Raw genomic sequence first — 17174 nt, 5'->3', positions numbered from 1 at the left:
AGTCTCCACTTGGTTGACAATGCTCAGCTCCAGGCCCAGTGTGGAGGGAAGAGGGATGCTGTCTGTGAGTTAGGGGAAGACTCATTTCTACCCAGTTCTGATTTAGGTGCCAGATGTGTGGAGATAAAAAATAAAACAGAAAAAGAGCTGAGGACCCTTTAGTCGTGTATTGGACTAGATAAGAGTATGGTAGTGACAAGGACATGGAGGAAGGATGGTTGAATAGTGACTTTCCTCTTGCTTTTCTTCAGAGTGCAGTGACCCAGCTTGGCTTCCTGCTACTCCTCATGGTGGCCACTGGGGGATGCAATGCAGGTGAGTCTCCTTCCAGGAGCTTGTGCTTCCCAGCTCATCTTTAGTTTTGGAAGAAAGTAAGTAGCTGAGTTACTTCCAGGATCTGAGCCTCCTCTGGGCTTAAGATGACATCTTTGAGATGCACTGAGGTCACTAGGCTAAGGACTGGTTTCTCACCTCTTGAGGGATCTGACTTGTAGCAAGGAGGGTGTTACTAAGGCTGACCTTGATTCAGGTCCTGGGCCTCACTTTACCTTGAAGGGACTCTGGTAAGGACTGTGTATCCTCCCAGCCATTCGTTACTCCCATTGCCTTGGCCTTGGGACTTGTGTGGCAACTGCATGATCTATTTTGTCTCCAGAGACTGTTTCCTTCTTATCCCTCCTTTCTGCAAAGAGAAAAAAGGAATTTCATGATTTCTCTTCATTATTATTTATTTTTTAAGAGAGAAATATTTTTCTAATTATCCTCTCATGTGTTCTTCACAGAAACTGTATTTATTAAGATGCATTTGATGCATGGATTGGGTATGGGTCAGTCATGTTGAGATATTTTTACAAGGATCATCAGCTTGGGAGTATCAAATGCTGTATAGCTGAAGGCTTCTAAGCAAAAAGTTGTCACTGCATCCTTCCTTCTGATTTATACTGGAGTGAAGATCAGTACTAAAGGTCCTTTATTCTATGGCCCTGTTAGCTCCTTGGCTAACTATCTTCCTTGTACCTTATCTTTCAACCTACCTTTTTTCTTAGAATTGTGAATGTTTTTTGCTTTATTCTTTGCTCTAGGCTTGTGGGAAGGTTGTTTCTTCTTCCTTGCATTCCCTTCTCTTTTTTCTTAGTGATAAATTGCATTTATTCACCCAGAACAAGCTAAGGTGCCATTTGTGCTAGACCTTTGTCACTAAGACATCCTGTGCTAGATGATTCCTCTGCCTCCTGTTAGGCATCTCTCTCTCCATTTTCCATTTGTTATCTTCATTCTCACCTGAGTCTCTCTTTTGTTCTGCCAGGCCCAATGGGCTGAATAGAGATGACACTGGCCATCCTAGGCAGCGAGGCCCTGGTTGAGTGGAGAAATGAGTATGAGATTAATGATAGAAGTGGCTGGGTTTTGTGTCAGACCAGCAATGGAAATAAAACTCTGCATTTTCTCTAGCTGTGGCCATTACTGATCTTAAGAAAGAGACCTGTTCTTTTTCATCACCGCTGCCCCGAAGCTGCAATGAAGTCAAGCAGAGGTGCAGTAATGCCACTGGTGAGTTTTGCAGCATATAAAGACATTTCAACCAAGCATGGGAAGGTTTTAATTTAATTTAATTTAATTTTTGTATAAAATGAATGGGAAACTGAATATATATTACTTATTGGGTAAAGTTTATGATTTCAAACATTCATTTGTGTGCAATAAATTACTTTCACGGGCTGGGGATTTAGCTCAGCGGCATAAGTGCCAGCCTGGCAAGTGTGAGGTCATGAGTTTGATGCCTGGTACCACAAAAAAAATTACTTTCACATTGTTATACAACCATCACTGCTGTCCACCCCAGAAAATTTTTATTTCCTCAAACTGAGACTCTGGCCACTAAGCAATACCTTCATATTCTTCTTTTCCCTATTATGCAATTTATGTTCTGGATAAATTTACTTATTTTAGTTACCTTTTATAGGTAGATCATAAATTATTTGTCCTTTTGTGCTTTGCTTATTTTTCTTAAATAATGTTGACAAGGTTTAGACAAGGAGAGCTGATTCCTGTTAATCCACTGTGTTTGCATTCATTTATCAGTAGATTTACACTATATATGTAACAATACTGTATCCATATATAAGCACAATGTTTTGTTTATGCATTCATATATTGAGGAATATTTGAGTGGTTCCTACATTTTGCATGTGGTGATCAATGATGATCAATGAACATTAGAATACAAATATCAGTTAGAGTTCAGACTTCAACTTTTTGAGTGTAAATCTGGAATGGAATTGCTGAGTTGTGATAAATCCATATTTAACTTTAGGAGGAGAGTTTCTGGGAGTTTGGATAATTCTATTTTGGATCATTCACAAGGATGGACACAAAATAATTGGCTCAATTGAAGAGTGTTGGGGTCATGTTTATTCTCCTAAGAACTGTCCTGGTTTTGGGGTTGAAATGGGCCATGAGTGCAGACAGGTAGGCTCTGGGCTGCTTCTCCTTACAGATGGCCTGTATTTCCTTTGCACCAAGAATGGTGTCATCTACCAGACCTTCTGTGACATGACTACTGCGGGTGGCGGCTGGACCCTGGTAGCCAGTGTGCACGAGAACAACATGTATGGGAAGTGCACAGTGGGTGACCACTGGTCCAGTCAGCAGGGCAACAGAGCTGACTACCCTGAAGGTGATGGCAACTGGGCCAACTACAACACTTTTGGGACTGCAGAGGCGGCCACAAAGTGATGACTACAAGGTTGGTGCCTTTGCCACCATTGTGGGAAGTGGTGCAGCCTAGAGTGTGACAACATCACAAGTATGCAGGAGGGAGGTTTGCAATATGGGGTGTGGATTTACAGCCGGAGCAGGTGAGAGAAATACATGTCTTGAACCCAGCTTCCACCCAACAAAGCTGAACAAAAATGTGGCACTTGGGTGGTAGTGGAAACCATTATTTGCTGGAAATGGGAGCATCTAAATCTACTCATCCTTTTATCCACTTTCAACAGTGTGTACTTAGCTGAGTGGTTCATGTGTCTTGTTTTTCTCATGGGGTCTCCTGGCCTGGTCAAGCTCAGTGTTGGTTGCTTTCTAGAATCCAGGCTACTATGACATCCAGGCCCTGGACCTGGGCATCTGGCATGTGCCCAACAATAGCCCCTTGGAGAATTGGAGGACTAACTCCCTGCTGAGGTACCGCACATTCGTTGGCTTCTTCCATCATCTGGGACATAATCTGTTTGGACTCTATCAGGTACACAGGGCTGCTGGCTGAGCTGATTTTTATCATATAGAGAGCAGCAGGTATTTGAGTTCAGGAAGGAGTCATTTTCTCCTAGGGCTATCTTGCCTGTTTGCTGTACCATAATTTAATCTTAGCCTGTGTCCTGATTCTGTGAAGAATTTGGACCCAGGAAAAGCAAGAGACTCATTAGAGTGAACTGGGAAAAGAAGACCAGAAATGGCAAGAGCAAGAGAATTTGAGACTGAGTGCAAAGGGGGATGGTATGTTGGAGAAACACAGCCAAAGGAAAGGATTCCTATGTTGTGTGAATCTTAAACAATGTCTGTGGGCTGGGAATGTGGCTCAGTGGTAGAGCTTTTGCTTTGCATGCATTAGGCCCCAGGTTTGACCCCTAGAATCACAAAAAATAAAAATAAAATGAAATAAAATAAATAAACAGTCTCTTTATCAAAAACTGAATGTTTCCTTTCTATATGGCAAACCTGTGAGTGCCAATCCTATTGTCCTTGCTCAATGACTTCTTTATTTCCCACAGAAATACCCAGTGAAATACGGAGCAGGAAAGTGTTGGACTGATAATGGGCCTGTGATACCTGTGGTCTATGATTTTGGTGATGCCGAGAAGACAGCATCTTATTACTCCCCCAATGGCCGCAGTGAGTCCTCAGTGCTCCTCTGAAGTCTTTATAGGAAAGATGATAAATTCAGTTCCAGTGGGTAGCGGTTATCTGTCACTTACTGCAGCTCAGTTCTCCTCTATACATGTTGTATGTACAGCATTGCTTCATTTAAGCTGCCTGGCAAGCCTTGGGGTGTAAAGTAGTATTGCTTGTTTTGTGCAGGTTAGGAGACAAGCAGGGAGAGGTTCAGGTATTTATCTTATTTCAAAGGTATGGGTAGGTTACTGAGAATTTGTATTGGAGACATTTGCCTCCAGACTCTACTCCCAGCAACACTATCACCAACCTTTCCATAAGTTGTTAGGAATAGGCTATGCCCATGTACACAGGCAAGAACAATGTTGAAGCAATTGTTTTTCTATTGTGAGTGGTAACTATAAATGACCTATAAGTTCTTTTACCTAAATCTGAAGTTGGCAGCGTATCCATCCTAGAGGCTGAGCCTGTTCTGTAAAATACACAGCTGCTGTTATGTACACTTGGGATTTGAGACTTTAAAGTGAAAAAGAAGAAGAAAAGCGTGAAGAGTATCAGTGTGAGTGCTTGCCAATTGCTAAAAGGTGCAGAGAGTGATGTTAATGGTGATTTTCTTTCATTGTTGATTTTCTGTCTCTGCAAGCCTCTGCCAGTGCAGGGGCACCTGTGAGGATTAGTTCTTGGACTTTTGGGTGTGACAAGATCGCTTTTGGCTAGGTTTGAGCCTGGCATAAGCCATCCACTGGACACAGTGGTTTGGGGTTCACTAGGGCAGCTGAAGTGCTGGGCTATAAACTGAGACAGTTTCTGTCTTGGCCCAAAGGAATCGATTTCCACTGTCAGCAACACGGTATAGTGTGTTTCTTGTCCAGCTTCTATCTCCCATGAATTTTTTTTCTCCCTCTTGTTTCCAGATGAGTTCACTGCAGGATATGTCCAGTTCAGAGTATTCAATAATGAGAGAGCAGCGAATGCCTTGTGTGCCGGAATGAAGGTCACCGGGTATAACACCGAATTTGTGAGTTTTTCTGGCCAATAAAGGGGCCGCGCGCGCACGTGTGTGTGTGCGTGTGTGTGTGCATGCATGCGTGTGTGTGTGTGTGTGTGTGTGTGTGTGTGTGTGTAGTGTGGTCTTCCCTTGCATTCTCCTGGCTCTCTGCCTTTTTGAGGATCCAAGTCAAGGATTGAGGTTCAAATGCACCATTCATATTTGGTCAACTTTTGGCAAAATATACTCAGTTTTTTGAGATTAGAGGGTTATATTGAAGAATCGCCTATAAAACATTTTGGAGCTACGACTGACCAACACCCAACCTTGACATTCTCCACTTGATATTTAATTTTCAGAATAAGTTTTGGTGTTCCTCATGTCTGTGGCTTGCGCAGATACACACTGTGGAGGAACAGTGAGGAGAGTCCTGATATCTTATCATTGAACTCACCCAATCCACCCTTGTCTTTCCCACAAAAGGCTTTGGCCTGAGGTGATCATGGGGACTGTCTGCAAGCATAAGTTTACTCAGTTGTCACTTGTAGCAACCATATCCCTGTAGGTCAGAGAAAATTAGATCCATGCTGTTTTTTCCAGTCAATAAGATGTTGGCCAAGACACAATAAAGAGAAATCTCTTGAGCTGTTCACTTCGGTCCCAGTCTTCTCCTCACTAGCAGTCTGAAAAAAGTCCTGAGCTGCTGCCAGGTGACCCTGAGGGCCTCTTTCTTTCATTGCTCAGCCACCAGCTTTTCTCTTTCCCAGTGTCACTGTGAAGGAGGACCTTGACAAGGAGGACCTCCAGGCATAATGGACTATGATCACTGAGAGGCACCAATCTGTCCTTCATGGCATCTTATAGACATGGCCCGAGCACAAGTAACACAGTGTGCAGTGATTCCACCCACTCCTTAGTGAAACTTTCAGGGAGCACCTCCTCTGTACTGTTCACACAGGATAGTGTGTTCCTTGTCCAGCATCTAGCAGGACATTGACATGAAAATGTCACGACTCTGTGAAACCTTGAAGCATAATGGATATATAAACAAGGGGCCTGGGAAGGGAGCCAACTGTTACAGTGCCCACCTCAGATGTGTGAAGCCCTGGGTCTGATGTTCACCAGTTCCCCACAAAACAAAATAGAAACAACTAGGGGCTACAAAAGTTTGTAATTTTGTCGGATGCATCAGAGCAGTGACTAAAGAAGAGGTAACTTCTAAGGTGATTCTTGAGAAATAGGCTGAAATCCATGAGGTATTAGTAATAGTTTATGTTGAAAGAACAGTATGCTCAAGGCTCCTAGTGTTTCAGAAGGGATGTGATGTTGAGGGAGCTGCAGGATGTTTTGCAGCTTTGGCGTACAGGGTGTAAGACCGACAGAGTCCTACAGACTTCAAGAAAGAGCGAGATGTGTCCCCTTTTAGGGAAGAGCACCTATGGAATTCACGAAGAATCTCATCAGGGACACTGAGAATGAATGTTCAGAAGAGTGGAAAGAAAGTCAGAAGGCTTGATGGAAGCAAAACTAAAGGAAGAGAGGTTTATATGAGTGTAATAGATCAATACCACCAATGGAAATTCCCAATGGGGAACAAAGACTTTTCCACTGAGATATCTTTAGCTTCACCAGCTGATCTTTATTACCCTTTCTTCCTTTCCTTCTTTTTTAGCACTGCATTGGTGGAGGAGGCTACTTCCCAGAGGGCAATCCCGTGCAATGTGGAGACTTCTCTGGCTTTAACTGGAATGGATATGGAACTCATACTGGATGGAGCAGTAGCCGGGAGATAACCGAGGCAGCTGTGCTCTTGTTCTATCGCTGACATCATCATCCTATGGGACTCAGCATTCTTCTCCCAACTACTGCATCCCAGTGACAGACTTACCTAGTGTCTAGAATGCCAGTGGCTGAGCAAAGGAAAATAAATCATTTTTCTTGGAGACTGGTGTTTCTATGAAATTTTTTATGCAGGAGTGAAGAATGTAGGAATTTTCAAAAGTGCATATTGTGGAGTGACACTATGTCAACTGTGTCTTTAGTGTTTGCAATTTAGAGTTTGACAGTTCTAAAGAGGAAAATGTCACCCCCCAGGACCCTCTCAGATAACCTCTTTAAAATAGTGGGAAGAATAAAGGGCAGGGAGGAAACATTTTATCTAACTTCTTCTTTACTTGTACGGACAGAACATAGAGAACCTGAATTTTTTAAAGAAGATACTAATAATTCACCAAAGAAGAAAAGGATTACCCCCCATTCATGTTTGGTCCATTCACTGATGACTATATGGTTCTTTTCCTATGGAAAAATGGGCCTGACAGACATATGATGATGATGACTCTTAAATGTCTAAGCCTGGTGGGCTTTCATTTTTAGGGACTTCTTCAAAAGGAACCAAGTGGGCAAATCACCCCCATAATGTTATTGGTACACATGGAATGGATAAAGACATTAGTTCTGACCCTTGAGTGAATATTAGACATTTTGTCAAGTTTTCCTCTAGAATAACAGCATTATTTTTTCAGATTTTTACTTTGCAATGCGATTATATTCATCCTGGGGAGTTGGTACATATAGATAACACACAGCTTTTTCTCTTCTAGGTATTTTCCCAAAAGTGCTAAAGACATTACATGACAATGGTGTGTGCACACCCATGTTTAGAGCAGTGCAATTCGTAATAGCTGAATATTGGAAACAGCCTATATGTCCATCAACAGATGAATGGGTAAGGAAAAGTTGTGTTTATGCATAATGGAGTACTATCCTGCCATAAACAAAAAAATTTGATTCATTTGGAGGCAACTGGATTCTGTTTCAACTCCTCAGGAGTATAATATTAAACAATGTAAATCAGATATGTTACCTTAAATATTACATGACTTTGTTTTTTTTTTTTTTTATTTGAGAGGAAAAAGAGAAAAACACAAAACAAACCAAAGCGGCGTAAGGGTACACGCAATACAGAACTACAAAACAAAACAAAACAAAAAAACATAACAGTAAGAAATCACCTGCTAGTAGATTACACACTATCTTCTTGAAAATAGTTCCTCAAATCACAGTATCAAAGAACACAAGGTGGACAATGACTTTGTTTATATGAGGAATTCCAAGCGGAAATAAAGAACAAAATAAAGGATAGATAATAGGAAATAGACAGATTTTTGCAAATGGGAAGGAGACTAAGAGATAGAGGAAGGGAAGAGGGTAGGGAAAATTTGGGTACATAAAAAGAATTAATATATTTTAATTCCCCTTCTGTAGGTTGTCACTTCACTCTGTTAGTTATTTCACATTCTTTGCACGTGCTTTTTCATTTAATATAACCCTATTCTTTATTCTTGTTGATATTTCTTGTGCAATTAGTGTCCAGCATAGAAAGTCCATGCCTATGCCTACCTCTCCAAGAGTTTTACCTACTGTATCATCCAGCAGATTAAATGATTCTCTTTTAATATTATTTTTGGCTTATCTCCAGTTATCCATCCAAAACCTCATGAGGCCATAGGTAAGACTTTTGGAGGTGGCTGGACCTAGCATGTATGATACTGGAATTAAGGGTATGATGCTGGGACTACAGGTGCCCCACTCTGAGTTTGAGTTAAAAGAGAAGGTAGGGCTGCTGATGCTTTCTGCTTGTGATGAAATCTACCTTCTATGCCATGAACTTGTTGTTTCTTCTCCATGATATGTCTCTGTCTTAGAACCAGCTGACTATGGACTGAAACCTCTGCAAACTGTGAGCCAAATAAACCTTTACTCCTTTAACTTGGGAGTATTATATATTTTGTTTCAGTAATGAGAAAATAACTAAGATGAATTTTGGTATGCAGATGGTTGCTGTGACTGTACCTGACCATCAGTTTAGGAGTCTTTGGAATTGGCTTGTGGGAAGAATTTGGAACAGTTTGGAGATGCTGGCTGAAGAAGTAGTGCAGAAATGTAAGCTGTACTTGATGGGAGATTTTCCTCTCATCTTAGAAGACCAGAATGCAGATATAAAAGCAGTCAGCAAAGACCAGGTACAGGAGATTTCAGTTAGGAACAAGGACTGACTATGGGTGTTAAGGTTTGGCAGAAAAATGTGTCTGGATTTTGCTTATGTCCAAAGATTTTGCCTGCAACTGAGACAAAGGGCACTGAGCTAACAACCTAGCAGAAGGAATTGCAAGGCAGAAATCACACTGAGGTGGTGGCATGGCTATTGCTGGGGCTTTTAGCCAGATTTATGTTGAGAATCAAGAACAAAGAGCCCAGCAGAATGGTTTCAAATATTTTGATTTTGACCAGAAAGGAAGGCCTGTAAAGTTGCAGCCTGCAAAAAATGGAACAGAGGAAAAATTGGTCACTGAAAAGACTGGTAGTAAGAGCCAAGTATTTTACTATAGGACAACAGAAAATATAGTCTGAGGACATTTTAAGATGCAGCAGTGTTTGCTTTACATGACAAGAAACGCTCTAGTGTTTGCAGCCTCAAAATTACAAAGGCAAAAGTAGACATTGCTTTGAGAAGAGAGCTGCAGGACACTATGTGCCAGACAAGCAGTGGCCTCAGAAAGTTGTTCTTCAGGACTGGGTTCACAGCTAGAGCTATGTATTAGTTCTAGGAGTTGTTTGATAGAATTTTTGGGTCTTCTATATAATACTGGTTGCCTGGAAGGGATAAAAGAGAGGTAGGGTTGCTGCTGCTGCTTTCTGCTGTTGCTGACTCCTAACTTCCATGACATTAGCTGTTGTTTCTCCTCTGTGATGCCCCTCTGCCCTGCCACCCTGTCTTAGGGACAGGACACTGTGGACTGAAACCTTTGCTCCTTTAATTTGTGGGTATGACATATTTGATGCACTTTGATTCTAGCTTAGTACATTATGAGAAATATGGGTTTAGATAAAATCGTTTGCACATGTATAACTAGTTTTCTCAGAACCATTTGTTAAGAAGGCTCTGCAGTCTCCAAAGCATGGGTCTTTTTTGCTTTCTTCTTTCCCAAGATCAGATGACACATTGTGCCTGAGGTTATACCTCTATTCTGTTCCATTGATGCACTGTCTGTTTTCGAACTAGTATCTTGCTCCTTTTTATCAATGTAGTTTTGTAATATAATTTTAATACAATTTTAAATCTTGGATTCTGATGCCTTCTGCTTAGCTCCCATTGCCAGGATTACTTTTGCCATTTTGGGTTACTTGTGGTTCCATATGTACTTTAGGATCTTTTCCTACAGATGCATGAGGAGGGCTGTTAGTATTTTGATAGAATTTGCATTAAATCTACATATCATTTTTGGAATTATGGTCAGTTTAACAATATTATTTCTGCCTGTTAGGGAGCAGAGGACAGTTTATCATTTTCTGAAGCCCCTTTTGATCTCTTTTTTCAGAGTACTATAGTTTTTGTTGTACAAGTCATTCACTTCCTTTGTTAGGTTAATTTAAGTATTTGATTTTTCATGAACCGATTGTTAATTGTACTATTTTCCTAATATTTTCCTTGGTGGATTAATTTTTGGTATACAGAAAGGCTACTGTTTTTTTTTTTTTTTTTGGTGTGTGTGTGTGTTGATTCTTAGCTTAGTGCATTGCTGACTTTATTAGTTCTAGGAGTGGTTTGATAGAATTTTTGTGTCTTCTATATGAAAGATTGTGTCAAAAGATTGCATCATATGTGAATAAGAATATTTGAGGCCCAGCATGTAGATGTATGCCTATAACCCCAGTACTCAGGAGCTTGAGGCAGTAGGATCACTCTGAGACCAGCCGGAATTACAAAGTGAGACCCTGAAGGAAAAAAAAAAATGGCAGCTTGCTAGGGGGCTGGATGGAGAGTCTTTGTGGAGAAATCAGATCAGATGCTAGAATATGACAATATGGAGAAGGCCAGATGAATGAATAATGATTCTTATTAACCAAGGTGGTAACCAAAGGGAAAAATAAAACTAGGAAGAGGAAGGAAAAGTGCGGGTGGAGAGCTGAAGCCTGATGCGCTCACTGAGACCCATTCTGTGCTAGGCACGCCAGGAGGATCCAAGGTCGTGCTGAGACCTCAACTGCTGATAATGGGAGTCAGCAAATCCTGGGCCCTTAATGGGAGGACACTGTGCAGTAAACAGTGGATCCAAGGGGAAGAGCTATATTGACTCTTGGTGACTGCGGGAAATTGGGACCTGGGGCCCTGCAAAGCAGCCAGAGCCACCTGGCTATGCCAGAGGAGACTGCAAGAAGACTACACCTGGGCTCCAAAGCTGGACACTGCACAGTTTTCTGACCAATCCACACTGTGCTGGGAGCCCAGTGAAGACATGTGGCACAGTGTGAAGTGGACCCAAGAGGAAGATCTGCATTGATTCCTGGTGAATGCTAGGGATTGGGTCCCGCAGCTGCTGTCGCTGGGTGGAGGACATCTTGGAATTGGGCAGAGCCCAGTGCCGCATGACATCAGTGACACAGAGAGGACTGGTGGAGGGCATCTTGGAGTTGGACAGGGCCGAGTGCCTCAGTGACATTAGTCAGCCACCGCTGGTGCAGAGAAAACTGGCAGGGGCTGCTGGGGCTGAGCTACACCTCTGTTTGGGACCCAATAAACAGGTACAAAATTGTTGCAACTCTGTGACATCCACAAGGTATACCCTAACTTGCTGATTAACTGCCTCAGAAGCTCGAGGCTAGCCTGCACCATCCTCATATCCCTGCAAGTACCTCAGATAACAGCAAATTGGAGAGGGCAGCAAAACCCCAGGCAGCATGCTTTGGAAAGACCCTAAGCAACACAGAGAGGGCCAGAAACCCCTAGGACATACCAGTCTGAAAGAAACCAGAAACATGACAAGAGATAGAAATAATAAAAAAAAAATCTCCGGCTGCTGAACCTGGGAAAATAAGCCCAGGAGAAGTAAATACAGAAGAGAACCAGTGCAATAACCATCTAATACTAGACACAGCATCAGCGGACATAAAGAAATACCGTCACAACCTTATAAACGAATTTAAAGCTGTACTTCTGATCCAAGTGAGGCAAGATATAAAAAGCTTAATTAAAGAAATGATAAGCCCTCCCAAGAGAACACAGATGGAAGAATGGAGGAAATCAGAAAAGAAAGAAACCTCTGATGAAGAATTTAAACATAACCTAGAATACATGAAACAGATCCAAAGAGATTACCAGGAAACTAAAAAATCCATTGAAAACTGGCCTAAGGCCTTGACAGGAACTAAAGTTAGCCTTTTGAAACTTGAAGAGAGGTTTATGATATATGATTGTGAAAGAAAAGATCTCTTAAAAATAATGAGGAACCAGAAAGAAATAATTCAAAGGCTAGAAGACCACAAAAGGATACATAATTTAAGAATAAAGCACATGAGTGAAGAAGTAGGAGTAATCAAAAATGAGTTACAAAGAATATTCACAGATATAATAAAGCAAAACTTCCGAGGCATAGGAAAAAGAAGTGATATCCAGATAAACGAGGCATACAGAACTCCAGCCACCTACAATCAAAATAGATCTACACCCAGACGTATAATAATCAAGAAATCCACCAAAAGAACAGAATACTAAAAGCAGCCAGGGAAAAAAAGCAGATTATTTACAATGGAAAAATTATCAAAATAACAACACACTTATCAACATAAACTCTCAAATCGAGAAGAGCCTGAGGGGGAAGTAGTCCAAGCCCTGAAAGAAAATAATTTGCAACCAAGACTGATGTACCCAGAAAAACTCTCTCTCAAAATTAATGGAGAAATAAGATGTTTCCAAGACAAGTAGGAACTGTGGGGGTTCATGACCACCAATCCAACCCTACAAAGAATGCCGAAAGACATTCCAGAGTGAGAGAGAGAGAGAGAGAGAGAGAGAGAGAGAGAGAGAGAGAGAGGAAGGGATACCAGGATTCCAGCTGCAGTGACAGAGAGACCTCAATGAATGGGGCAGACAATGGAATGAGGGAGTAAGATGGACAAATTATAGCAGTAAAGTGGAATAGCAGACATGAGACAGAGTTGGTAAGCTATAATCTTTAATATAGATAGCCTTGAAACACTAGAATAAAAAAAACAGGCAGAGTAGATTAGGAGGCAGGCTCCATCGAGATGCTCTGAATGGGAAATATATTCAACCTGAAGGAGGGTTAATAAACTGAAAGTCAAAGATGAGAAAGCAAAGCTATATGTGACAGGAAACCAGACAGAAATAGGGACAACTCATCCAGCAGTCACAAATAGATTGGAAAGCTATGGGCAGTGTAGAACTACACAGCTGGAAGGAAGGAAAACTCTATGACTTTAGTGAATAAAGGAGTACAGCCCAAGATCAAGCTCAGGGGTATAAAGGTTCAGCAACACTCAGAAAGACAATGGGCTGGCCCCTAATCTAAAAACCAAAGGGGCTACTGAGATCTAAAACATACAAAGCATTCTGAGAAGGGGAAAGGTGAAAAATAGTCTAAAAAAGGAAGGCAGAGGACATTGTTAAGAATGTATCAGGATTTAAAATTCACAGTAGTCTTATTGCTCTGTTTAGTTTGATTTTATTTTGTTCTGGTCTGTCCACTCATATCAGATTTGAGGGCACAGACATCTAACCCCAAAATACCAGGTTAGACCATGGTAATATACTTAATTTCCTATTTAGTTAAACTGAAACCATGTATTACTTACATTGTCTTCCTATGACTGATCTTATTTGAATCTGGCTTGTCAGACTGTGGTTTTGCCTTGGCTGGTTTTATTCGAATTTGGTATGCTCGATAGTATCAAGTTTAAAAGTAAAGGCAACTACTCTGAAGATGACAAGATGTAAAAGATATCCACACTGGTTTTGATTATTAACTGCTCTCAAGTTCTACAACTTTTTCAAAGTTGTATTTTTGTAAAATAGCTATGTAATACTATGCTAAACTGTATTAAGCCTGATGATGTGGACAAGTCTATTGAAAATAGCAAATGAAAGTGTAGTAACTATAGTAGATCGCCTAATATTGTGCTCTTATGTGTCTTTTTCATTGCACATTTTTCTAGGAATTTGTTTTGTTGCTTGTTATGATCTGTTTTTCCCTATAATACAGAGAGGATAGATATACATGTAGAAATTCATACATGGGAAGAATTTTTTAAACTATTTATGGGAACAGATTATATAATGCAAAGTGTAATGAACAGATACTCTGAAGAAGAGACACTAAGAAACCCAGTGCTAATTCTATAACATTATGATATAAAATCTAGCAATACTATATATTAGTCTAGTGTCTTAAGTTCAATTTCAGCATACATAAAGATAAGGACAACTACTACAAAGAGAATGAGAAACATTATAGTAGTCATTATTGACTTTCCCAATGTCAGATCTTGAAGACCTAAAAAGTGTTCATCATCCTATAATGATTTGATTAATTCTATAATATGCAGTGTGTATTCAGTGAGTGCAAAGATGGGGACAACTATTTGGAAGAAATCCAGAGACAATAAGATAGACAGTGAAGATCTCCAGTGGACTTGGTTTGAAATCTGTATTTCTTTAAATTGTTTCTTTATGAACTGTTTTGTTCTGTTTGGATATGTATAATCTTACTCTCTTTAAGATAAAAATCAAGTGTGTAGGATTGATAACCAAATTACTAAATTTTTGTGGGATCATTGAGCAGAACTGCTGGTAGTGTCACTATTTGAATGTCACTTTCTATGCTTTAATTTTGTAACCTGAACAACTATTTGTAATATGACAATAATGTAACTTATCAACTAGTGATTTCTTACTGTTTATTTTTCTGTAATTTTGTATTATTTCTACACTTTTTTCTCTGTTTTTTGGTTTCTTTCTCTTTAAATAATAAAAACAAACAAACAAAACAACCAAAAACAAAGTGAGACCTTGTCTCAAAAAATGTTTGGCTTCTTGCTTTGCTAAATGTTTCCTTATTATTTCTTTCTCTTGGGTGGTTGTCATGGATAAAGTTTTGAGTACTGCACTGAATGGGACCTCTGAAAGTGAACATTCTTTCCTTGTTTTTGATTTGAAAGCAAATTCTGTAGGCTTTTATTCATTTAAAATGATGTTGGCAGTAGGTTTGTCATGAATGGCTTTTATTACATCGAAGTAAGGTGCTTGTATTTCCATTACCTTCTGGCTCTTTATAATGAATGAATGTTGGATTTTGTCAAAGGCTTTCTTTTGTAAATACTGAAATGATCCTCTGAATATGTGGTATATCACATTTATTAATTTGTGCATGTTGAACCATCTGTACTTCCCTGGGATAAAGCCTAGTTGGTAATGATGTATGACTTTTTAGTTATTTGTTGCATCCTGCTTGACAGTGTCTTGTTGAGGATTTTTTTCATGTATGTTCATCCAAGAGACTAGCTTGTAGTTTTCTTTTTTAGTTGAGTCCTTATTACAGCTATTCTCCTCAGTGAGATTTTTTTAATTCCTCTGAATCTGGCTTGTCTAAAAACAGCATAAAGGGATAACTTTTACTTTTTCAATACACTGGCATAAGTACTTCTCCCAAATCTTCTAAAAATTAAAGGTACTGAACATCAGTTCATATAATGAATAATAAGAGAAAATTTTTCTCATTTTTGTGTTAGTGTATTTCAATTTTTTAATATTAGCTAGCATTTCTAAGTCATAGTAATGATATTTAGTTTGGTACATTGGTACATGCTTTGATTATTTTAATCTCAATTATGCCCCTTTTATTTCCTCCCTCATTGATTCTTCATGTTGAAAAGCACACTTTTTTCCTGTCATCTCTCTCTATGCAATTTTTTTGATGGTTCATAAGGCAGAAATCTGAAATATTTAACTTTCTGAGTCTGGTTTATTTTCTTTAACTTGATATTCTCCAGTTTTATCCATTTGCCTTCAAATGGCATGATTTAATTCATGATTTTAATGGCTGACTAATATGCCATTGTGAATATATACCAAATTTTCTTATTGGTCATGCATGCTACTTCTGCAGCTTAGTTATTATGAACTGTTCCACTGTAAATGTGGTGATACATGTATCTCTATAATTTGTTTTTAAAATTCTTTTGAGACTATAGCAAGAAAGTAGTATAGATGCATTAAAGGATATTTGAGTTTTTAGTTTTTTGTGGGCTTTCCATACTGATTTTTATAGTGGTTGAAAGAATTTGCATTCTATAAAAAGTGTAGAATTTTTGTTTTCTCTTCCATTTCGTCTGGCATTCATTGTTTTATATTCTTTATGATAAGTATTTTGGCTGGGATGAGATGAAATATCAATGTCATTTTTTTCTAGTACTGAGAATTGAACTCAGGACCTTGTGCTTGCCAGGTAGGTTCTCTGCCAGTGAGCTAAATCCCTAGCTCTCAATTTTATTTTGAGTTTCATTTTCCTAATGGTCAAAATCATTAAGCATTATTTCACATATTTATTGACCATTTGCACTTTCTGTTTTGGAAAGCATCTACTCAATTCATTTGTTCATTTATTGTATTATTTATGTTTCGGAAGTTAAGTTTTTGAGTTGTTTACATATGCTAGATATTAATCCCATATTGGAAAAGAGCATTACATATTCTAGATATTAATCCCATATCAGAAGTGAATCACTGTTTTTTTGTTTTTTTTTTTTTTTTTTTTTTTTTTGGTACTGGGGGTTGAACTCATGACCTTGCATTTGCCAAGCAGGCACTTAAGCTGCTGAGCTAAAACTCCTGCCCCTGAGAACCACCTTTAAAATATATCTTTTTTTTATTTTAAAGAGAATAAAGGAAAAAATGGCAAAATGAAACAAAAAATGGGAACAATGCTAGATTTCAAAAACAAGACAACAGGAAATCATCAATAGTTAATATATTGCACATTATCCTCTAAATAGTTGCTCAGACTACCAGACATAGACATGCAAGGTTAATCAAATAATATAAGCACTGTTTTTTTTTTAACTTCAGTGGCTGTCATTTCAGAAGCTTCAGGTGTGTGGCTTCTAATTTCCTCTAAGTTTATGTTTCCTGTACTTGTTCAGAGTGAGATATAGGCATGCAGAATTAATCATACAATATAAACACTAAATTATTTCTTTACATCACTTGTTATTTCAGATATTTCAAGTATACGACTTCATTGCTTCTTCTGCTCTGAGCCTGTGGCTGCAGGCTCACAGGGTGTGTGTGTGAGTGTGTGTGTGTGTGTGTGTGTGTGTGTGTGTGTGTGTGTTCCTTCTTCTCCAAGCAATGGTGGTAAGCTCACCTGAAAGGCATGGCTTCTTTTCCTCCAGGCCTGCTGCAGAGGGCTCACTGGGTGGGGGGCACATCAAGGTTGTC

General features: G+C 39.5%; 1 protein-coding gene across 1 annotated transcript; it reads left to right on the top strand.

The window, feature by feature from the left end:
- Positions 1–203: 203 nt before the first annotated feature.
- LOC100723714 (intelectin-1a-like) lies at positions 204–6757 on the top strand. Its single transcript, XM_003466679.3, is given in 8 exon segments — positions 204–315; positions 1453–1551; positions 2498–2730; positions 2732–2746; positions 3086–3244; positions 3771–3891; positions 4806–4909; positions 6552–6757. Coding segments are annotated over 8 exon segments (996 nt in total). The 3' UTR covers positions 6705–6757.
- Positions 6758–17174: the final 10417 nt, after the last annotated feature.

This window comes from Cavia porcellus, unplaced genomic scaffold (genome assembly GCF_034190915.1).
Source record: "Cavia porcellus strain 051 isolate PalLab524CR breed Dunkin Hartley unplaced genomic scaffold, mCavPor4.1 scaffold_7, whole genome shotgun sequence".
Lineage (NCBI taxonomy): Eukaryota > Metazoa > Chordata > Mammalia > Rodentia > Caviidae > Cavia > Cavia porcellus.
Note: the sequence above shows the minus strand (reverse complement) of the source record. Positions and strands in the feature narration are given on the sequence as shown.